Source organism: Mobula hypostoma, chromosome 3 (assembly GCF_963921235.1).
Source record: "Mobula hypostoma chromosome 3, sMobHyp1.1, whole genome shotgun sequence".
Lineage (NCBI taxonomy): Eukaryota > Metazoa > Chordata > Chondrichthyes > Myliobatiformes > Myliobatidae > Mobula > Mobula hypostoma.
This window is the reverse complement of record NC_086099.1, coordinates 209,641,341-209,663,913: the sequence shown is the minus strand read 5'-3', so window position 1 is coordinate 209,663,913 and position 22,573 is coordinate 209,641,341. Positions and strand designations below refer to the sequence as shown.

Genomic DNA, 22,573 nt, shown 5'->3' with positions numbered 1-22,573 from the left:
GAGTTGTGCAAAGTTGGAATTCTCCCATCTGCAGGCACGTAAACATGAGAATGTAACTATGGTGTTTTGGTGGGGGTTGGGGAGGGCTGCAAATAAGTTTGAAAAAACTTTCGAATACATTACTCCGCAGTTTGGATTCTGGTACCATAAGCACACGGAGAAAGTTTCACAGGATCGGCCGTCCAGAGCGTTTTTCTCTTTCTCTGAGGTGGGAGATTGCGCCGAAGCCTGTTGGCGTTTCAACGCTCCAGATAGTTATTGTGTGAGAGTTAGACCGTCGCATTATGTCCCTGGGGGGAGGGGAAAGGAGTATAGTGAGTGGGGGGGGGGTGACTAACCGATTCCGGTCCTCTGCCGCCCCGAACCGCTCTACCCTTTCCTCACAGTCGCACGCCACCTTCCGACTTAGTATGTACCGCGGGATGCGGGCTTCGGAATCGTGCGTACATTAAAATAAAATCACAACGCGGGTCAGCATTTCCCTCGGTAAATAGAAAATCTCCTTTCCACCTCGTCAGCTGTCGGCAACTTCTATAGCCTTCCCATTTCAAACCAGCTCCTGGTTAAAGAGGAGGAAGCGGAGGTGGGATGCGGATGCTTAACCCAAAGCTGCCGAGTGGCTTGATATTCCTAGTTAAAATGACTCTCACAGTCCGATTTTCAGGCGTCGGGCTCCTAAATAATGCACTGACGTCTGACCCAAAATAAACTGGCCAGTTGCATCGGCTGCTCCCTTAGCTTTGTCTCTCCCGCTGCGGTCCAGCAAATAAAGCAAATATCAACCGAGTTTTTCGACAGATTTTTTTTTTGGAGCGGGGGCGGTTTAATGAATTGTTGACTTTCAAAGGGCCCCATAATAAGTCTATTTCGGGTCTAGGTTTTCCCCGGTTACTATGAAACATCTTACCTTGAAGACTTCCCATTACTACTGAATTTCTAAGATTTTATAGGAAGGCAGATTAAACCACCTATGCAATTTCAAATCGCCTTTCCAAAACTCGTTGGCGTGATTGGGAAACCCACACTGAAATTAAAAGCTTTCAACGGGCATGAGAAATAGCCGTCCTGTACGCCTCCCTGCCTCTCTCTCTTCCCCCATCGCTTTGTGCTTTTACCCAATCAAATATTATTTGTGTAATAATAGGGCGAAGGATTGTGGGTAGGTGCACAGAAAAAAAAGATTTCTATTGTACAGAGGGTATTAGGGAAAAAAGGTCATAGTAAAATGAGTGAGCTATTTTTTGTTCTAATTGGCTGGAGGTGAAAATGACTGATGAACTTAAAGCACTGGCGTGTGCTGAGTATTTGTGGGGAGCTTTTACGGTGCGGTTATGCCTTGGAGGAGAGAGTACTACAGCTTTAAGTAAGGAGAGGGGAGATGAGAGTTACGCGGCGTTGTCATCTCATCAAAGTCTCATCGTCATGTGGTGAAATCTCCTCCCGTTTATTGGACGGAGGCACGTGTCTAGGATCCCGGGGACCAGCGTCACGTGACCGCCTCTATTTAAAAAAAGAACAAAAATCCAGCGCACTGAAAGTATTTCTGATCAGTTAGCGGCTCTCCTTAATTTTAATTCCCTGTCTAAGTGTGTGCGTGTGTGTGTGTGCCTGCGTGAGTGAGAGAGAAAGAAGGAGGGAGAGAGAGATTGTCTCCCCCTTGCTGCTGCCCAAGTCGAGGGGTGAGCGGCAGGTTGGGGTAGGGAGGGGGAGGAGGAGGAGAGACAAGAGCCTTGAAAAGTGAAGGCTGCAGATTAAATGTGAACCATGGATACCTGAGTGTGGAACTGAGGCAAGGCAAAGCATGATTATCCGCACCTAAACCAAACGAGCAAAGGGAATCAGACTGGGGGAGGGGGGAGACGTTAAAGGCGGAGAGATTGATGCTGGCAAGATATTAAAGGAGGAACGTTTGGGACAACTAAAAGGCAAGATCTGGGCTTTCTCTCTCTCTCTCTTTCTAAACCAAGTTGGATATCGTTGCATACTGAGTGGGTAAAGGATAAAGAGAGTGGGGAAAGGGGACGGGGACTACAGTTCCGAAGCGTTCACACACTATGGAAGAAAATGATCAGAATAACCATCCAGTGGACAATCAGGAGTCGAGCAACGAGTCTAACCGAGCCATCATGCCGCTTCTTCAGGCGCCGGGCAACCAGCTCCCTCACCGGATCACTAACTTTTTCATCGACAACATCTTGCGGCCGGACTTCGGAAAAAGGAAAGACGGCCACCGCGATCAGAACCACGTCCCTGGGAGAGAGAACGTCAGCCCGTTGGCGGTGGTGTCCGGGCAGAGCGGAGGCAGTCCGCCCGGGCTGGGAGGAGGAGGAGGAGGTGGTGGTGGTGTCGGTGGTGGAGGAGGAGGAGCTCCACCTAGCCCGTCTGCCCCGGCCAAGAAACGAGATGTGGCGGGAGAAGGAGCGCTGAGGAACGGCGAGAGCGCCGAGCAGTCCCAAAGCTCGGATTCCGACAGCTCCCACAGCAGCACCAACGCAGTTTCCCAACCCATGCTCTGGCCTGCCTGGGTTTACTGCACTAGATACTCGGACAGGCCTTCTTCAGGTGAGGGAACACAAAAATAAAATCACTCTCCACGTCATCTTTATTTTGGAAAAGGGCTTGTGTTAAACTTTGGAAGGCAGCTTATCTAGGGCTTAGAATCATCGTTTAAATTAATTTTGCAGACGTGGAAACATAAGATAAATATAGACTGATCTTACGTTCGGTTTCCTTGTGCCATTTTACAGGAATGTTTCAGTATATTAAAAGTTTCCCAAAAATAGACTAAAACACGGCGATGGCCTTGAAATGTATCCTGAGTGCTTTTCCAAACGCATCTTGCTTTCTGAAATAACAAAAGATTGATTCTCATACACGTGGGATCCTCATAACAGACATCAGTTTTTATAATATAATTTTTTATGGTTAGTCGAAATTGTAGATTTTTTTCGGGGAAAGAATTGGACACGGAACGCCCTCAACTCTCTACTTAACATACTTTGAATCGAGTCGACCCAAGTATCGGCTTTACCGTTTCCCGGTAAAAATCTAAAGGTCATATTTTGAAGTTGGAAAGATTGCAGGCACGGGATCTGTCTGAAAACATCGACTCGATGAACAAGTCCCTCCAACTGTTTCCCCGGGCGCGTTTTGGTGGTTAACATTTTTCAATAGCGCGCCTATAGGATAAATTATCTCAAGATCTTTTGTTTGAAAGAAAGCCCCTTCCATTGTTAGAATAAAATGGACGATATTTTTGAGTTTCATGTCTGAAAACAAAGTGGATTTTTAAAGAAGAAATATGTTTGATTATTATTACTAAAACGCTCACGATGCACTCCATCGCTCTTGTCTGCTTCTTTGTTGACTAGTATTTAGCATATTTTTGCCAGCGAAGTAGGCCTCACTATATTCGATCGGCTTCAGACTTGCAGTTTATGAGGAGAGAAATACATGAGAGCGGGATCGGCGAAGAGTATCACAGCACACGCAGTAAATAACCCTCAACAATGCAGTGTTGAAATCCAGATTTAGAAATTTCGTAATGCGCAAAAATTGCAACTTCAGCCCTCGAAAGACACGAGCAATAACTCACCGGAAATAACAGGGATTTTTTAAGGATATATAAATATCAGCGCGTGTTTTATTCGGAGGAGTTGATTCTAAGGACGAATAACATCAAATAATATGTTAAGTCTAACCCAAACTTAGATGATCGCAAGTTTAATTAAAAATAATAAAACGTAATAACTAAAGAGAGGTTTTGAAATATAGACCATATATAATTAGTTTAGTCCGATGGAAACTGTTTATTATACTTTTTGATTTTTCGATCCAAATTTTATTTTATTCGTGTAGTTGTGAACAGTAGACTATGAGATATCATACTTTATATAGAAGCTGAGTGGGGGATGCATTAAAAATTTAACTAGCCTTATACTCGCCGGCCGAATTACAGCCACACATAGACCCACTGCCCCCCTGGACTGTCGCACTTTATTCCAAGGCTGCTCAAAGATTTGCTGCTTCTGATAACGCTTGCAATTTATGGATAAATACGTGTTAAACTCTTAGCATTCCACCTCAAGTCACATTTTAAATGTATTTTTCTTCCCAACGCTGAGAAGACAAAGTTGTGCATTTGTACCTAGAGATGCCGACTGTGTATCAGGCGTTAGTTAGCAGCTTACTTTCAATGTTATTTGATAATCTTACAACTTTCAGACCATAGAGTCAGTAAGAATGAGTGGTTCTTCTGTCATTATTGCACAACCCTTATTTTATTATATATTTAAAGTTTGTTGTTTTACTGAAGCGTTGAAAACAATGCTCATTAATTCAGTGTATTTTAGTTATTTTCCATTTTTCTATTTTCATGACACTTTTTTAACGCAGGTGATAATGTTTTTCTTTTATCCTGGTTTATCAAATGTGGCCCAGAAACTTTGCATTGCGCGTTGCCACATATCAGATAGCTACTGCAAATCTGCTGCAACTCTGTTAAAGGGGGGAGTTATTACCGCACGAAATCTCACATTTTCTCTGTCTAATCGCCACCATTAAACGTCATACTGAGAGGGTCAGTGTTGGCAACTCAACTCTCGGCAAATGTTTTGTGCTTTTCTCACAACTTTTTGAGTTGCGTGTGGAAGTAAATATTGTGCTGTTGCATTATTGTGTTTTGGCCTCGAGATATCTTATGCCCTTACGCACTCTGGTATAATCGGAAGCCAATCTAATGGAGAGTCAATAAGTAAGCAGAAACGTCACTCTGATTGCGTTGTTGCATGGTTTTCAGAAGTTTGGAAAGCTGCATAATTTAGAAATAGAGAGGGAGAGAGAGGCAGAAGCAATTACAACTTCGGAGGCTAAAGATGTAGACAACTGTTATCACACAGTCTGTATTTTAATATGTGCTGGATCATGTCTCTATCAATTTGCAATTAATTCTATTGCACTGAACACATACAAAAATGATCTTAATTGCAATTCTACTGCACATTTTCAAGCCTTCACCAATCTCGCTGATGTACACCATCCGATAATGTACTTTCTGGTATGTAAATTTGAGCGTTGTTTTGATAGAAATATTTACATGTTAAAATTACTAATTTAATAGACAGAAATTGTCAATGATCAGACATTGCTCGAGAGCTAAGAAACTGTTCATAGTTTTAAGGTTTGATTTTAGGAAACAAACATGTCACGAGGGAGAAAAAAAATGGCACCTGTGTTCACGTCTATGCCTTTCGTACAAGAGTATATCTTAATGGCAGATTGGGTTTTTGTTTGATTTTGCCATTTAAAATCTCATCGCGTTTTTGTAACACTGCGTTCCATTTTCATTTTAGGTCCCAGGTCCCGTAAACCAAAGAAAAAGACTCCCAATAAAGAGGACAAGCGACCGAGGACAGCGTTCACTGCCGAACAATTGCAGAGACTGAAAGCCGAGTTTCAGACTAACCGCTACCTAACCGAACAACGCCGGCAGAGCTTGGCTCACGAACTCAGTCTCAACGAATCCCAAATCAAAATCTGGTTTCAGAATAAGCGAGCCAAAATCAAGAAAGCTAGCGGATCAAAGAACACACTGGCACTCCATTTAATGGCGCAAGGACTTTATAACCATTCCAGCACGGGGAAAGAAGACAAGGAAGAAAGTGAATAGCAAAGATTTAACTAAAGTGCGAAAAAATACAATGCAATAATATAAATCAAAAATAAAGGGCCAGTGTATTGAGAAAGAGAGAGAGAAAAAAAAGATACCAGCATAGTTTTTAAAAGAAATGAAATTGTATGAAATATTATTCCGCAATATTCTGTGTATATAATTCAGGTAAGGTGTTGTAAAAAACTGAAAAAATATTTCAATATATGATGAGATATTGTTTCTGGGATTTCAGAAGCTACTTTTTTTTTGCCGTGGATATTGTTTGCTGGTCGCATTTTCTACCAGGCGTCGACTGGATGCTGCAGGCGCTCGGTGAACAGTCTAACGTGACATTTAAACCTACCCGCTGAAGCCCAAAGATTTTTCCTGCTGTTCTTTTACAGACAAAAATGTTAAATTAAATAAATATCAAATGTTTGATTCTACTACAAGGTTTACAGATTTTTGATATGACTTTTCTTTAAAAGAAACAAAGAACGAAAGGCGGTGGTAAGGCAAAATACACTCAAGCGTCGCATCAACTGGTCTAGATTGTTAATAGCGGAAATGTGAGCCTTATCAATTTAAAGGATTTAACAGAGGCTCGGATAATTACGTTGTGAGGGACGGTCAAATTTTGTTAACTGTGTGAAAATGTATACATTATTCTTTGGGCTTGATGAAAGGTTGTGAGGCGCGGTGAATGAAACTTTCACTGATGCGTTTGCTTTGGTGAGGTGTTCAGTGTTTTTAAAACATTTGGAGTGTTGTGGAGTGGGGACGCTGCAAGCGTTCGACAAAACTTTGGAAACAAACGGTCTAGATAAGTGAAACTATTTTCATTCCTTTTTCAAAAAAAGCGGAGTGTGTTGTTGTGGAGTGGGGGTGGGGTGGGGGAAGGTGGTTGGGTTTTAAAAGTGTTCAGTCGACTGTCTTCCGCCTCTGGAGCGCCTTCATGCGGCAGATGGAGAGGTGGGGGAAATGTCAAGTTCAACTCAGAACTTGATTCACAATGCAATCGACCAGAAAACACTTTTAAGTATTGTTGTAAACAGTGAATTTTTAAAATTCTATAGCTATTTTATAATTTGGATCCTTGCATTGCTGTTGAATGTTGTTTTTTTTAAATTAAACACACACTAAAGCATAAATAACACGAAAGGTGCCACTTACTTTGCAATTGTAGATAATCAACCGGAACGTGGAGAATATTTTTTTCTTTCCCTTGTATCTGGTTGCGAGTGCGTTTGTACTCTCCGATTTAAAGGCACCATTTTAAAGACTGCACTGTAGAAACAGCAGCTCATTCTCGTTCAGTCTCCGACCTAAAATTCGACGCAATCAGAGCCTCACGGAAATACAATTTCTGCGGCTTAGCCCACGTGCTCTATAGCCTGTCTTTCACACAAAAAAAGTGCAACGTAATTTTTGCTGTAATTTCCAAGACCTATAGAGAGCGTCCTTTCTTTGCAAAAATATTATTGTCGTATTCCTTGCTAGTTTTCTAATGAACTGAACCCGGTAAAAATATACCCCAAAGGCATTATTCTCTGATAAAAAAAAATGATCGTCAATAATCTAAAGTCGCGAAGGGAAAAATTAGGCTTCCGAATACCTTTGCTAATGCCTTTTCACAAAATTATTCTAACGGTAACAATTATACAATGCATTGATATCTCTTACCTAAGCAAGGGTACAATCGTACGTCGACTTTTGTATAAAGTTTCTACTTTAACAAGTTAAATATAACAACTTTGCTTTTAACTGTTAATAAAGCCGCTATAGCATAAACTATGATACTTCTGTAACTGCCATATCGCACCTGATTATTTAAGTTTAGTGAAATCACGTAACAATTACTCCAGGAGCTGCAATGGGTCTACATACTTTCTGTAGATGATTTCCATGCAGCCACTGTTAGTGCACTACCGTCCGCGGAAAAGATCGTTTTGAAAATGAGGACTAATAGCAATTACCTAGACTGTGTAATACAGGAAGTATTATCGGTGGATATGTGGTTTCTTTTGGCCTCCGAAATGCAAAGCAAGCAAATCATTTTGTATATATTCTTCCCAACTTATCCGCGCCTCCATGACTTCAGATTTCATACAGTGGAAATGATATATAATTATATCTAATTTTCACTCATTCATATCTCAATTTTACAAACGTTTTGTTCCTAATTAGATGAAGTAAACAATTTCATACTTCAAAGACTTGCCACTGAGGTCCAAAGAGGATAAAACTGAAGCACATTGACCCTATACAGTACTGGCAAAATATGAATACCGAGGTCACACCTTAACGACAAGAGCGAGGGTTTAATGGCAATTCCAGATATTATCAGTCCAATCGTAACCGACTTTCTTTACTCCATTTATCTTTACACCGTGATTGTAATGTACAGTGAAAACGACGCACAATTATGAATCATAGATCTTTTTCACTTCTTTGTGATAGAGTCTGGAATGTTATAATCGCATCTAATTTAATATATATTGTATATCATGTTAGTCTCGCGATAAAGGACAGGAGGAATGTACAACATTTTCTTATTAATTATATATCACATTTTACAAAAAGTCGACGTTGTGTGCAGCAGTATATGTTACTCTTGCTCAATCTGATGTTTACCGAAAGGAAATATTTTCTTAATTGCAGTTTGTAGTTTGATAAAAGCCACGTAACATTTAAGGATTCGTTTTAATAGACAAAGTGACCAAAAATTCAGACTCCACAAACCAGTAACAGCATGAAGAAAAAAAACTCGTTTAAAATACTGACTTTGGCGCCATATTGTGTTACGATACAGGATGAGACAGACGTAAACAAGTACATAAATGGAACCAAGAAGTTTTATTCATTACGGCTCTATTTATAAGTTGCATAACTTTCGTGAACGATTCAGCTTGGTGTTCTATTATAAAATAACAGAATTTTTGGCCGTTAACGCAGCTAAATATCCTGTTAAACAAATATTTTTTAAAAAACTTTCCTGTGGCAATAAACTATGGGATTACTGACTTCTATGTTGGTTTCCCAGAACAAATGAAGCCATAATTTTGGAAAGATGAGGTGTGTGAGGAACTGGATTAAAACTACTCTAATTTTGATATTTTGAAAAGTAAATGTTAGCAAGTCGTCGGAAGCCAGTCTAAAACGGAGTCTAGTTTTCATTCCACTCAAAAGGTTGCAGTTAATCCAAGGAACACGGAGCACAATTTGCTACAAGAATCAAAGACAGTGATCTTCTGCATCAATAAGGACATTTGATGATAGTTAATTTTAAAAGGATCTTATGATAACAATCTGTACTCCGCGAACGCAAGGCGGACCGGTTACAAGGGAATTATATTTCAAGCTTGTGACCTTAAGTAGTTACCAGGTACGACGTAGTCGAAATTAACAGAGCGTTGCATTCGAGTTATATTTGACTGGCTGTTGCTGACATTTTCGGCCATCAGTTCCAATATATCCCTATAAGTCAAAATCATTTTGAGGATTTCATATTTTTTTTTAAACTTTGGGAGTAATGTGGAAAAGCAGCGGCTTCAGCACGTGTAGTTAGGCGAAGAAAATTCACAATGTTTCATGTAATTCAAATAAATTAATAACTGGGACTTGAAAGCTAAACTCATTGCATTCTGGGAAGTAAAAGAAAGTCTCCAAAACATTTATTTCCCGCCACTAAAAATTGTCACGTTCGTAACTGAAATGATGGGTACTGATCTCTGTGCCGCTTAGTATACCATGGTTTGCTTTGAATTCAATAAGAACCACAAGCAAACTAAATAGAAAGGAATGTAAATTCTGGGGTCAGACCATTTAAGGTCATTCAACAGATTCATTGCTAATTTGTACTCGTGTAAACTTGGAACTCTACAATTAATTGCCCTTTAAATATATTTTAAATCAGACAGAGTTTAATAAAGTAAATGTAGTGATTTTTTGTGAGATTTTGTAAAATGATAATTATTCTGAATGGTAAGTGCACCCGAGATTTGGCTTATATATTTTATATTCGGTGGAGGAAATTTAAGAGAAGTAAATATAATCGTAAATACAGGTTTGAGCAACTTATTTTTCTTTACCTTAATACACAAATCATCTTATTTGTCTGGTAACGCCAAACACTGAGGAACAGAAAGCTGATGGGTAGGCATTTCTCATCAATGCATTAAGTATAACGGCCCGGCAGCCAATGACCAGTGGAGCATTAGGAAGCGTGCTCATTTAGCAAAATCCTATCTTGGTCACTGTTCAACAATTAAAACGTGCAGTAACTGATATGCATGAGGTTAATAGGAAAACAAGATCTGGCCTAAAAGTTTAAGAGGACGAAGGAGCAACAATTGCCAGCTGGGCTATATATATTGATGCCAGTTCAACCCTTAATTGGTCTTAATGCAAATGAGATTTTTTTTAAAAACTTGATAATAAATCTTCGAGCGGCAGAGTATATTAAAATAATATTTTGTTGCACTGTTTTCGAAACTTTCTCAATGAGTTGGCAGATAATGATCTAATTGTCCAATGGGCTTGCCGTTCATAATATTAATTTTTCCTCAAGTATTGCCTGGTTTTTAAGTGGGGAGTAAAATAGAACAAATACCATTAGCAAAGGATGATATGAGTTAGAAAGTTTTTAAACTAGTCGCAAAGGACAGAAAAAAGGTGACACACTTCTGCCATAGGGGTTTAAAGGGTGTGAATTGAAAGAGACGCTGAAGTGCCCAAGAATTTCGTACTCTTGTGTATTATAGAGATTTTGAAAACATTTCAGGAATGAAAATTAAAGAAAATTTCCCTTTCACGGAATGTCGTTGTTAACAAAATAAATGTTGCTTCACACTCTGGTTCATGCTCACAGTTCTTATTGCTGTTAAACGGGATATTTCGGCGAGTTTAATCCAATGAAATTTGGCTGTGGGTTTGAGTATTAACTGAGATCACTTATTGTAACGCATTGCAAATAAAAATATAAAATACTCATATTGTACAAAACATGGCAAAGATTCATTTCCGGCAGATAGAAGACCAGTGATAATTGGGTTTTGAAAGAATTTGTTAATTGGAACCAATAGAAATTTGATCCCAGTAAAGTGTGTGAATGAATTAAAATCATGGTCCTCCCTTGCCAACCGAATTGCATCTTTATATCCCCCTAACCAGATCCTCCAGTATATCGGCCAATTAATTTATTTTGGAAATGATACTTGGAAAAAGCCAAGATGCTGGCAAATCGAGTTATTAAAGAACAGATGGCTTGAATAAAGTGCTTTTTTTGGGTCACTCTCTATGACGCTTTTGTGTGCGGGGGTAAAACGCAGCGGATCAGATCGCGGTTTTCCGAATTTTGCTGAAGGTTTTTTTTCCGAGATGAAAAAAGTCTCTTCGAGATTGCAAACTTTATGTTTGTCATTTATATTTAACGTTTAAACAATCTATATTAGGATATCGAATTTTGTAGCCTTCAAAGAACTTTTAAATATTTTATCCTTCACCATTTCAAACTTCTCAGCAATTCTCAGCAACTTTCTTAGGTGGATCATTTCAGTTCAGGATATTAAAAAAAAAATAATCCGCGCGGTAGTGAAGCATTCTTGATGCAATTAATTATATTTAAACAAATGCCAAATTTACTGAAACATTTTGGCTAATAACTTTTAACATCCGTCAGGCTTGTTTCGATTGAAACAGGAAACTCCTGTTTAGCTGAATTTTCTACTTATAAAGTAGCTACAACGTAAATAAGAGCTTTTTCTTTCTTTTTTTAAATCTTAGTACCTTTGTTTCGTCCCTGAATGTCATTAAGTTCCATTTGTTTCTACCTGTCTCTGCTAAATATAGAGACTGGGAAACATTACTGAAAACGTCGGACAAAAGGAGCTGTCAGGCCTGAGCATTTCCCAGCATTGACCTGGTATCAAATGCTAAAGAAGTAATCTGCATTTCTATTCTTGCTTAGCTTGTATGTGGAAGTAACGCCCAATGGTCACTGCCTTGATGAGCCTGGTCCTGTACAAGTGGGGAGCAACTGTGTGCCTCTCAGACACTGTGAATGGAGTCTGCGGCCAGGAGACCGGGGTGAAGGTCAAAGCTTCTGCCACAACTGCAGGTGGTTCATTTCCTCTCTGTCCCAAATCATCTGCGCCTCTGAATAAAATTCACAAACTTTCAGAGCACCTCGTCAAACTGTCGAGATGACACTCTCCCATCAAAACCCGTTTTAACCAATCAAAACCTGCGACGTTGAGCTAAAAAGGATTATCCCCCCAGTGACTTTACAATTAAGTATTGCAAATGGCGGGTGGGTAGAAAATGTATCGGGGGAGATATAAAGGTCCAACTTAAATATTTTAGTCAAGCACGATACACTACAGAGTGCAATGTTATCATTTAATGCACTATGTAGTAATGTGTCTTGGGGTGGGGAAACAAAAAGAAAAAATAAGCAGATGAAAATTACTTTTTTTGGGGGCCGACTAGCTGTCTTCAACACAAAAGCGATCCCCTCCCCCCACAGTTATTTCACCCATACTTTTTAATGCTTCCTTGTCCAACTTGAATATGCAATGAAGCGCCAGCCTTTTGTGGCGGAAATATAATTAAACTGGTGAAAGATGTAAAAGTGAAGAATAGGGATGACATCAGGCCGATTTCACACTTGGCACTCGGATGGCCAGGACCAAGCCAGGCTCTTGCCATGCAACACAGATCAAAGGGAACTGCCACCACCAAAAAGGGGAAGGGGGATTTAAGTATGCTAATCCCCAGGACAAATATATTTTAATCTTGTTAGAATACAAGTTAATGCTGCAGCTCAGAGGCTGAACTTTGTCAGACTGTAGAGAACCACTTTGCTGCAGTTCTGATTGAGGTGGACCTCCTGGTTCAATGATATTGAATTTAAGTAATTTTACAAAATGCTCCTTCATACAGACCAGGCTAGTCTAAAGAAAGATACTCCCTCCCTTCCACCCAAAGCCTTAGCAGCTGTGTCACTGACCTTGCTAAGCTCCCCTACCAAGGCGAATACGAGCAGGAGGAAATGAGCATTTATCTGTCCGGTTTGTAGATGGCAAACTAAATCCATTCCACTAATTTTACATCGAGGCAGAACATTGATCTCGCTCATTGGTACAATTGTTAATGACAGTTTGTGTTGTAGTTATAGAAATATAGTCCACAACAATAGACTCAAAAAGTCAAGTAGCTTAAAAGTACACCGTGGCATTGGAGAGGTTGGTTCATGGAAGACGCAGATGAAAAATTAATTGTAAATACAAATCATTACCAAGTGAACCAAATTGTAATACCCATGTCTATATATTCTTGAAACTAAAGCAGAAGCCTTGTTAAATGTAAGGTTCTATTTTTCTGCAGTCGACCAACAAAATTTGTAAGCGATTATCCATTAAAAGACGCTGGTAATTTCTGGAAGTAACATAGGTGGTCATTCCGTTGGGGTGGATGGAAGTTCTACCAGCCCGAACTCGAAAGTCATACTATTAATTCCTCATCACTGTTCAAATTAATAATTCGGGAAAGCGTTTGCTCTTCGAGATCGGTCAGTATAAATGCAATCCAACCATCCTTTGGTAAAGTTTGTTTAAAACCGGTACATGAAATTCGGAATTATTATAAAGGAAATCGAGGACAGTGCTTGTCTTTAGAAGTTTTTAACAAAAGTACAAACCTACGATGGTAAATATTTATTTAAAAAGGAACGCCATTAGCTGCATCTCCACAAGTGTACCCTTCTCAGCAGGACTCTGTATTGAATTACAATTATATGCTCCTGCTTAAAAGGAAACACACTATAGGACCTTCACACAATTAATGAGTCCGTGCACAATTTGAAATGTAAACATGGTAGGCTGACAAAGAGCTAATACTTTGCTGCAGATCATCAGAAGAGAGAAAAATCATTTCAAAGTATCAACTAAATGAACATTTTCGGGTCGGTAGCTGAAACGAGCTAACAACCAGAGCGTTTCAGATTTTCCTACGGTGTTTTCAAACTTCGAAAGTTTCTCTTTATACTGGTCATTCTGTAGGACTTTGACCTCATGACCACAGATTATGTGTCAATTTCAGCATCATAAAGAAACAATTATTGAGCCAATAGCAATGGTTCCAGGTTAAGGAATCTTTGGCTTCACTAAACGATAATGAAGTTTACTTGTAGTGTTATTTAAAAAGTCGTCGAATTTGAAGCATTAAAACATTTGCCGACGCTTGCCCATTGTCCTCCTTTTATTATAATCAACTGAGCAGTATATTTAGAAAGCACGGCGGCTATGTCACAGAAGAATTGGGCATAATTGAAAACCTGTTGTTGGGAAAGTTATCAAATCATACAATGCTTCGTCCTTATCGTTACGACGTAAATTAAGGGACCATTTAAAATGCTTATAGCCCAGAAATTAAAAGGGTGCGAACCGTTATTTATATAAAAATGCCAAGGTAGGAACAATGTCTTTGCATTGCCCATACCAAGCAAGTTGTCTGCTAAAAATGATTTTCTGCACAGTCTATTGGAACCATTATGCGAACTTTTTGCGGGGGGGGGGGTGGTATGGGGCGGTGGAAAAGGACATTACTTTTCCATCAATCTCAGTTTTAGAAGAGAAAATAGCGTTCCCAGATAAACTGGTACAATTTCTTTTTAAACATAATACAGATCCTCAATAGTGCATTATTAGTCATAGAAATGGGATTTTTACTGTTATGCAGAGATAAAAAACGACTTCTATATTCTGTGCTAACTATTTTTATAGAATTCTTCAATTTTCAAAAGGGCAATTAAGAAACTTGCAGTGGGGAAGTTTAAATTTAAATAGGGTGGTCCACAGGAGTAAAAGCCAATTCACAAAAAGAACTAGCAGAAATAATGACAAATCCACAAATTTTGAATAAAAACTTTATTTGCAAGAACTGGAACATAAGCTTTAGAAAGAATCAAAACACACCATTTGAAAATTAAAGGAGCATTTTCTTACCTCCAGTATTAAGCTAAAAATCTTCCTGAAAATGGGCATTAATACAAATGACTTACAAAACTCCTCTAATAAATTTTAGATAATCCAGATAGACTTTAATAAATCAGGAATTATCAAAAGATAGTCATAATGAAAATATCCAAATCTGTGGTTGAGTGGTTCTTGGACAGAAGATATAAGCAAAGATTAAATACAGAGCAGCAGTTCTGATCCAGTGTAAATTGCCAGTTGTTGATGCAGACATTAAGAACTCTTCCATTCCAGCTTGAAATATCATTTTTTTTTATAGTTCAGGGTGGTGAGTTTGTACAGATGGTTTGCAAAATTCTGGTGAGTGAGGTAGGAGGGAAAAATAAATACACATTTTATTAAAGAATAGCTCAAACTGTATGAATATTTTAATAGCTAGTAATATCTTTAATATCTACTCAGCACAAAATCCATTTGAAAAAAAATCATGTTTAAATTACTACAAAACAATACAATTTAAAAGAAAACATTCCTTACTATTGAAAAATGAAAGCAAATTAACAAAACAGGTTTTCAAAAATAATGTGACTTTATATTCTGCATTTTGGAACAGAACTGTAGGATTTAAAAAAATCAACTTTGTTATATTGAAGGTGAATCCATTTCTAAAGTTATCTTTTCCATTGTTTGAACAACTGAAACCTGGAGAATCCGTATCAAAGTAAACTTAGTATTAAAGGAATCAATTTATATAAATAGTTCCACAAAGAAGAGTGGCAAAACTCTAAGGATGGTACAATCATTCCAAAATTTATCATTTTTATATCCTGTAGGAAATAATTTTAGATTCGTGTTATATTGAAGTAAACTGCCCTCTCTAGCCAGTCACAATTTAAAAAGGGATTTTAAACTATCTATGGCTCTCAAAACCAGTTAGATTAAATTTAGAATATTACCATCTTTTCTTGCAGAGAAAAAGACAATTGAAAACGAGGAAGTATGGCAAAAACACTTTCCATTTTTATAGTTATTGGAGTATCTTTTATTATTATACATATTATTTTAGGCATTTTAAGTTATACTTTTATTTTTAAAAGTTACTAATTTTCCCAGAACTGTGAAGTTAGATTCTTTCAGGAAGACGTGTATAAAATAGCAGAGTTCTACCTGGGAAAGCACCACGCTCTGCTATGCCTGTTTGCAAGCTTAGTAAATGTATAACAGGCACTAAATATAGGTTTATCATAATAGAAATGTACTTAAGTCTTGAACTAACTCACAGGGTCAGACTAGAGTTCTGTAAATTTTGAATATCCAGTACTGACGATATCATACGATGATAATCAAGATTTATTTAAGGTTCCTTATGTTAGTGACAATATAAAACTAACACTCAGAAACCGAATGAAAATTCAAGTTTTGATATTCTGAACTAGGTGAAGTTATTTTTCATCTTCAATTGTATTTGGATCTCATTTTTATGCCTACAGTATCAAAATCATACAGTTATGTTTCTCATTTTAAAAAACTGAGCCAGAAACCCCAAGTTTAAAATACAATGGTATTCCAAGATATTTTGCAGGAGTATCGAATTCTCTCAAGCTACGTCATTTCTTTGATATTTTTGTTTATTTTAATGTCAGGTGTGAATCACCAGTCAAAATTGTGTGGTAAAATACACAAAAATATTGTAAATTTCTTTTAAAAAAAAGAAATAAAAGATTTCCTAACATGGTTCCACCAACATTTTGAAATAAAACATTAACAGCAGTGAGACACGAGAGAAATATCTTCAAGAGCCAGCAAAAGGAAACAAGCTTTTGGGTCACAGGCAGACCATTACACATCAAGTAAAACATTGTTGAAATTAAGGTTTGCAGCCTGTAATATTATGATAGATCACCTTTTCATTATCAACATTACAAATGAAAAAAGCATTAGTTATTAAAGATGGACTTTAATCAAAAGAAAATTGAGATTTTAGCCACTCATTCCCTAAAGAATCTCATTTCAGCTAAGGGGATTTTGAGCAAGCAGCTTTTCTGAATACTAATGACAACCAGTTACTGATAGTAGGATATACTTAGCACAATTCTGTATTCATGTACAAGCAAGCTATATGCACTAAAAGAAAATCAAGTTCTAGGCAGCATACTGAAAAGAAAGGTTGATAAATTTGAATAGCTACAAATAACAGTAATTAGGCCAAATTTTAATTTGCCTACTGGAAACTTCATAGAAAAAAGCTTGCATTTGCGAGTAACAAGCCAAGTCACTTTATATGGATTGAAGAGGAGATGTTCTTCTACAGAACATCAAAGCGACATAGTAACATGAAATGTAAGAAACTATACATTAAATCGGACACAATACCTGATCTTTCACTGCACAGCTTGTCAGCCACATGGTCTGCCTCATGGGTGAATAAGGAAATGATTTCATCTTCATATTCTTCCACTATATTTTCACACTGCAAGATCAGAGTTAAATTGGAGTGCATTACAATGCAAAACACAGTCAAAATGAATCTTCATCACTGCTAGGCATGCATAGCTCTATATGCTTCTTTGTTACCCTACCACTTTCTGTTTCCTCTTTCAACAGCTTGCAAAACCACTTGAGTAGTTCCACAGCAAAATAACCAAAACCTGAAACTACCAAGAAATTATGGCCAGCTAATTACCATTCTACTAAAATGATTTTTTTCTGCTTAATTTTGATGATTTCCAAAACCATTTTAGCATAATTCTTATCATCAATTTCACAAGCTTCTAGTGCCCTCTGCTGAATCATCTGAACACATTTAAAAACCTTACCACAAACTTTAGTGATTTCGAATTTTCAGGATCAAATTTGAAATTCTTGAAATCTACTGAACCCATTTTCTCAGAATCTCTTGGAGCAAATCTCATGTAAGTCCTCTTCTGGGTGTCAGGATCCACATATAGTGCATAATCATCCATGTTAGAACAAATATTTTCAAAAAGTTCAAGTAGATGAATCTCAGATCTCGCATATGGAATCTGTAGGAAATGAGCAATGTGAATATTATATTATACATTCCTTAAGATTAAACTAATTTAAGAGCTCAAATTGATAATGTAGTTTGTGATTCCTGTTTAGTAAATACACAATCTTTGCTCCTTTGAAAACAACAAATTTGACAAAAGCAGATGGAAAGAAAACACCTCACTTTAGTAAATTAAATTTAGTGGACTACTATATCCAGTTTGTTCACATGACTGTTTAGTTCAGACATCGTTCAGCAGCTGCTTAATCCTTCCTCAGGATTCAGAGGGAAAGCAAGGCCTAGGAAGTTAACATCACTCAAGACGACAGTCTCAATTTTCATTTCCTGGAGTTAAAGCTGCTGAATTGCCTCTCATCTCTCCCCTCACCAAATTCAAGAAAAACCCAGACAATAGCTATATGCCCAGAATGAATTGCTACAAAGAGCAAACCAGAGGTCAAAACAGTCCTTTCCTTGGTAACTGGGCAAAAAGTTTTAACTGTCTAGACAGGTCAAGGTGCAAAATGTGCCCCGTTGCTATCTCCGGAAGAGTTTCTATTGAAGCCAAGTACAGGGTAAACAGGAGAGATACATCCATAGGCCTTTGCATGTCCCTCCCTCCACCCTCTACTGATCAAAGTAGGAAGTTTGCATGACAACCACAGTCAAAGGGCTGAATTGCTGATGAACTCGATTTCAGCAATGTAGATATGGCCAGATTCCATTGTCTCCATTCAGACACAGTATGGCCCCTTCCGGTCCCAGTGATTACATTATGGATGCATTTTCACATAAGCAGTTCATTCACACAAAAGGTTTCTCCTTGCTTCATTGCCATCCGATCACAAAGCAAAGACATCAGCGCTTAAACTTTAAAGTATTTTGCTACCAGCTCAGATATTTTCCCTATTAAACCCAATTGATAAAAAGTTCAGAAGAATTAAGCAAACTATCTTCAATAAACTTTTTTGACAAAATCTTCCAAGTTATATATGTAATTGGCAAGACTGTAGAAAAACATTATATGCACACTTGCACATTTTAATTCACATCTACAACAGTTACTAGCATTATGGACAAAATCTAATTTTCTAGTGACCAGCACCAACCAAATAGTTGGAAGCAGCAAAAATAAAAGATTTTCGTTAAAACAGCCACACGACCTCAGATGAATCATTTTCATAAAAGGCATTTCTCAGTGTGTCAGAGGGGAGGGGGGAGAAAAACACACATTGCCCTCTGCCAGTAGAAAAGATGTCTGAGATACCGCCCTGCAAATTGTGTTGCCATTGAAATAAGAATGAAGAGATTGCCATCATTAAAATGTGATGGAAGAGAATCACAATCAATTTTCCCTGTCTGCTTTGGACAAAAGTTTCTTATCTTACTGAAAAAATAAGACATGTTCTGCAAAGAGGTGATAAAGATGAAGCACTTTTGATTTTCAAATGATGGGGCAACATAAGCATAGATTCCCACCTTCAGGACAACAAAAGCTTACATACAGATGTACTTTTCTCGTAAATAAAGATAACCAAGTGCTAATGAAAATGCACACCTGCACAATTTAATGAAAAAAGATTTACCCCAAATATGATGTAAAAAAAACATAGCCTACTTACTTATAACATTATACTAGAAATCTACAATTTGACAGCACACATTGAAAAGAAAATTTAAAATGCATACCAAACATGCACTTAACAGTTATTTGAAATTGCTATTTTATTTCAGTGAATATAACTTGGAGCCCACAATTTGGAAAATGACAAATTTTTAAAAATGCATTGTCACGGTTACAGTAATAACATTAATTTTTTTAATAAACTTACTACCACAGTTTACTTTATAAATAGAAATAATCAATTTGAGATGACATACAAAGACACACAGCTAGATATCTGAAGATTTTAATCCAAATGTGGGTTTGGACAAAAACATATAATTAAAGCAGCTTTATCTGTAGTAAAAGGCTGAAATTCTAAATAATTACAAATCTATGCTATAATTTCTGATGAATATAGGAGCTTTAAAGGAATAAAGGGAAAAACCACTGAAATTAAAGTACTTCAAGCATTTTCTGTTTCTTTTTACATTAAAAGCAAACTATTAAGTTCCACGCACAATTCTTCTAAAATTGCTGTATTTTTACAAGGAGAAAGTTTTGAGTTAAAACATACTGTTGCTCAATTCAAAGAACAGGCTGATTAGGTTTTGATAAACTTAAGACTACATTTGAAACAAATTTTTCAGAAATTAGAGTGTAACTGAATTAATTACTATTGAAAATCAGAAGTGTGAAAATTGGATGGAAGAGGAACTAAAGCTGTTTACACCAGAAAATAAATCTCATCAACTCTTTGAAATTTGAGCCCAGTGAGGTCCAAACAAATCAAAAACATATTGCTCATGGCTTACAGAGTAACTGTCAGATGTCAGTCTTAAGCCTCGAGCCACCTTTTAATGAAACCCCTCAAGTCATTTTTTTTTAAACTGAAGGTGAACAATAAAATTCCATAGAGTATTCTTGACAATTATTCAGCAAGTAAGTTTTAATATTGGTCACAAAGGATCATGGGAACAGCATTCTGTAACTTAGCCAAATAGAGAGACCACTGCTGTACCAAAGTATTAATAGGCAACCAAAATGAAAATTCACCCTAAAACTTAATACAAAGACTGATACAAGAAGCCTTTAAAATATTTGCAATTTCCCAAAGATTCCACAATCCTTCTGTAGGAAACTATGTTAGTAAGAAAAAAAAGTGAAAATTAGCCTATGCAGTAAAATTAGATAATTACAGCATATCAACCAAAGAAAAATGTTCACAAAGGACACAGTTTAATTTGGAACAAAGGATCTGAGGGATAGTTTAAATATTCAGACATACTCCATTTTACCAAACTCCACCAAAGAGATACATTATAGAATTACGTCCTTCTTTAGCAGCACTATTGTAAAAGTCCTGTCACAGAGTAGTTTCTATAAAGTTCTATGAGTTACACAAAAAAAAAACACCAAGTGTCCTTGGAATTTTCCAAAACTATTGCAATTATACCATTTTGCACTGAAGTATATAGAATTTCCTTATAGCAATGGAGAAACACCATACAGTTAAGTTAATTTATGTCTATTTAAAGCAGTTTGCAAGCTCTGTAATACCAAGTCCAGGCAATTAAGAAGAGTTTGCATATATTAAAGGATTCTGCCAGCGAGAGTGATCCGTTTCCAGGCCAAGGTGATGCAGTTCTCAAATTAATAACACCACTAAATTGTAATTCTTTCCGTATGCCTTCTTTTAGCTGCCCTTGTCCCTCCACATTTTTCCCCACATTGTTGTGGAGAAAGCATTTTTCTTGCTGAGTCTATTGCATGAATTAGGAATCTATTTACTGCCTTCAAACAAGTACACAATGACAACTAACCTTAGTTTGAGTTCAATAATAACCATGATACAATTGTTTTCTCAAATGCACTCATCCGACAAGACAATGCAAATCACTGTAATGCATCCAGCAATTGAGGACAATTTACAGGATCTTTCTGGCCAAGATGGAGCAGTCTGTATTTGAACAGAAAGTAGTCAGATTTTTAAAAATAAAAAGGAACTTGATTGTACTTGATTCCAAGTAACGTAAAAAATTGTACCATGATCCAAAGGAGTGAATCTTTTCATCTCCACCCACTGAATGAAGGACATTATACTTCATGGTTACATAGTCTTCCTCACTAAAGTAAAATTAACAACAACTTTATCGTTTATGAAATGCAACTGGATATCTGACAAGGTTGGAAGTTACCGAGAAAAAAGCAACAAAGATGAAGAATGCTCATTGAAAGTGAAGTTTATGATTTTCAGTCCTTAACACTCAGCAGGCCAGGCAGCATCTATGGAAAGGAGTAAACAGTCAATGTTTCGGAGCAATACCCGACATCAGGACTTCTTCAGAAAAGCAAAATATAATTAGGACACAAGAGATTCTGTAATTGGCTATACTCAAGTAAAAACTTGGCAAATGGGAGTATTTTTGCAGTGAAATGAGAGGTCATGCATCTCAAGAGAAAACAAAAGACAGATCATCTAAATAGAGATAGAAATTGGGGGAAATGATGGGATATAGGTGCTCTGGTGCACCAGTTACAAAAATTAACAGACAAGTCCAACAGGTATTTTAACTTTTATTACAAAGAAATTTGAGCTGAAAATAGGGAGCTTTTGTCATAGTTGCACGTGGTGTTGAGACTACACTTGAAACATTGTGCATTTTTGGTTTCCTCGTCTAAAAACAGACAACATTGGAGGCAGCCTAAAGAATTAAGGGCCATGAGGAACTGGCACAGGAGTTGAGACCAATACAGATCAGTTACGATCATAAGGCAGACGAGCAGAATTAGGTCCTTTAGCCCATCGAGTCTGCTCTACCATTCGATCGTAGCTGATCCTATTTTCCCTTCCTCAGCTCCACTCCCCAGCCTTTTCTCCGTAACCTTTGATACCATGTCCAGTAAAGAACCTATCAAGCACTGCCTTAAATATGCCCAACGACCTGGCCTTCACAGCTGTCTGTGGTGATAAGTTCCACAAATTCACCTCCCTTTGGGTAAAGAAATTTCTCCACAACTCTTAAAAGGATGCCCCCCCCCCCCAGGACCTCTTGTCCTAGACTCCCCCGCCATGGGAAACATCCTTTCCACATCTACTGTCTAGGTCTTCCAACATTGGAAAGGTTTCAGTGAGGTCCTCCTAAATTCTAGCGAGTACAGACCCAGAGCTATCAGCAGTTCCTTGTATGATAACCCTTTCATTCCTGGAATCATCCTTGTGTATCATCTCTGATCCCTCTCCAATGCCAGCACATCTTTTCCTAGATGAGGAGCCCAAAATACTCAAGCTGAGGCCTCACCAGGGCCTTACAAAGTCACAGCATCACATCCCT

General features: G+C 37.6%; 2 protein-coding genes across 2 annotated transcripts in view; one reads left to right on the top strand and one right to left on the bottom strand.

Moving 5' to 3' along the window:
• Positions 1-2,054: 2,054 nt before the first annotated feature.
• On the top strand, positions 2,055-5,668 carry en2a (engrailed homeobox 2a). The gene is made up of 3 exons (XM_063042419.1): positions 2,055-2,304; positions 2,368-2,562; positions 5,352-5,668. Exons 1-3 carry the CDS (start codon positions 2,055-2,057, stop codon positions 5,666-5,668), a joined length of 762 nt encoding a protein of 253 aa, XP_062898489.1.
• Positions 5,669-14,568: 8,900 nt separating this feature from the next.
• LOC134344511 (protein canopy homolog 1-like) overlaps positions 14,569-22,573 on the bottom strand; it is a 90,456-nt gene continuing 82,451 nt past the window's right edge. The window contains exons 3-5 of the mRNA XM_063044431.1: positions 17,442-17,648; positions 16,999-17,095; positions 14,569-14,982 (exon numbers count right to left, since the gene is read on the bottom strand). Of these exons, the coding sequence (XP_062900501.1) occupies positions 14,939-14,982; positions 16,999-17,095; positions 17,442-17,648 (348 nt within the window). The 3' untranslated portion in view covers positions 14,569-14,938. The remainder of the gene's footprint in view (positions 14,983-16,998; positions 17,096-17,441; positions 17,649-22,573) is intronic.

Coding starts and splice junctions, on each gene's coding strand:
- en2a (XM_063042419.1), top strand. CDS start 2,055: ATGGAAGAAAATGATCAGAATAACCATCCAGTGGACAATCAGGAGTCG. Junction 2,305..2,367: donor GTCCGGGCAGAGCGGAGGCA/GTCCGCCCGGGC, acceptor GAGGAGGAGGAG/CTCCACCTAGCCCGTCTGCC. Junction 2,563..5,351: donor CTCGGACAGGCCTTCTTCAG/GTGAGGGAACAC, acceptor TTTTCATTTTAG/GTCCCAGGTCCCGTAAACCA.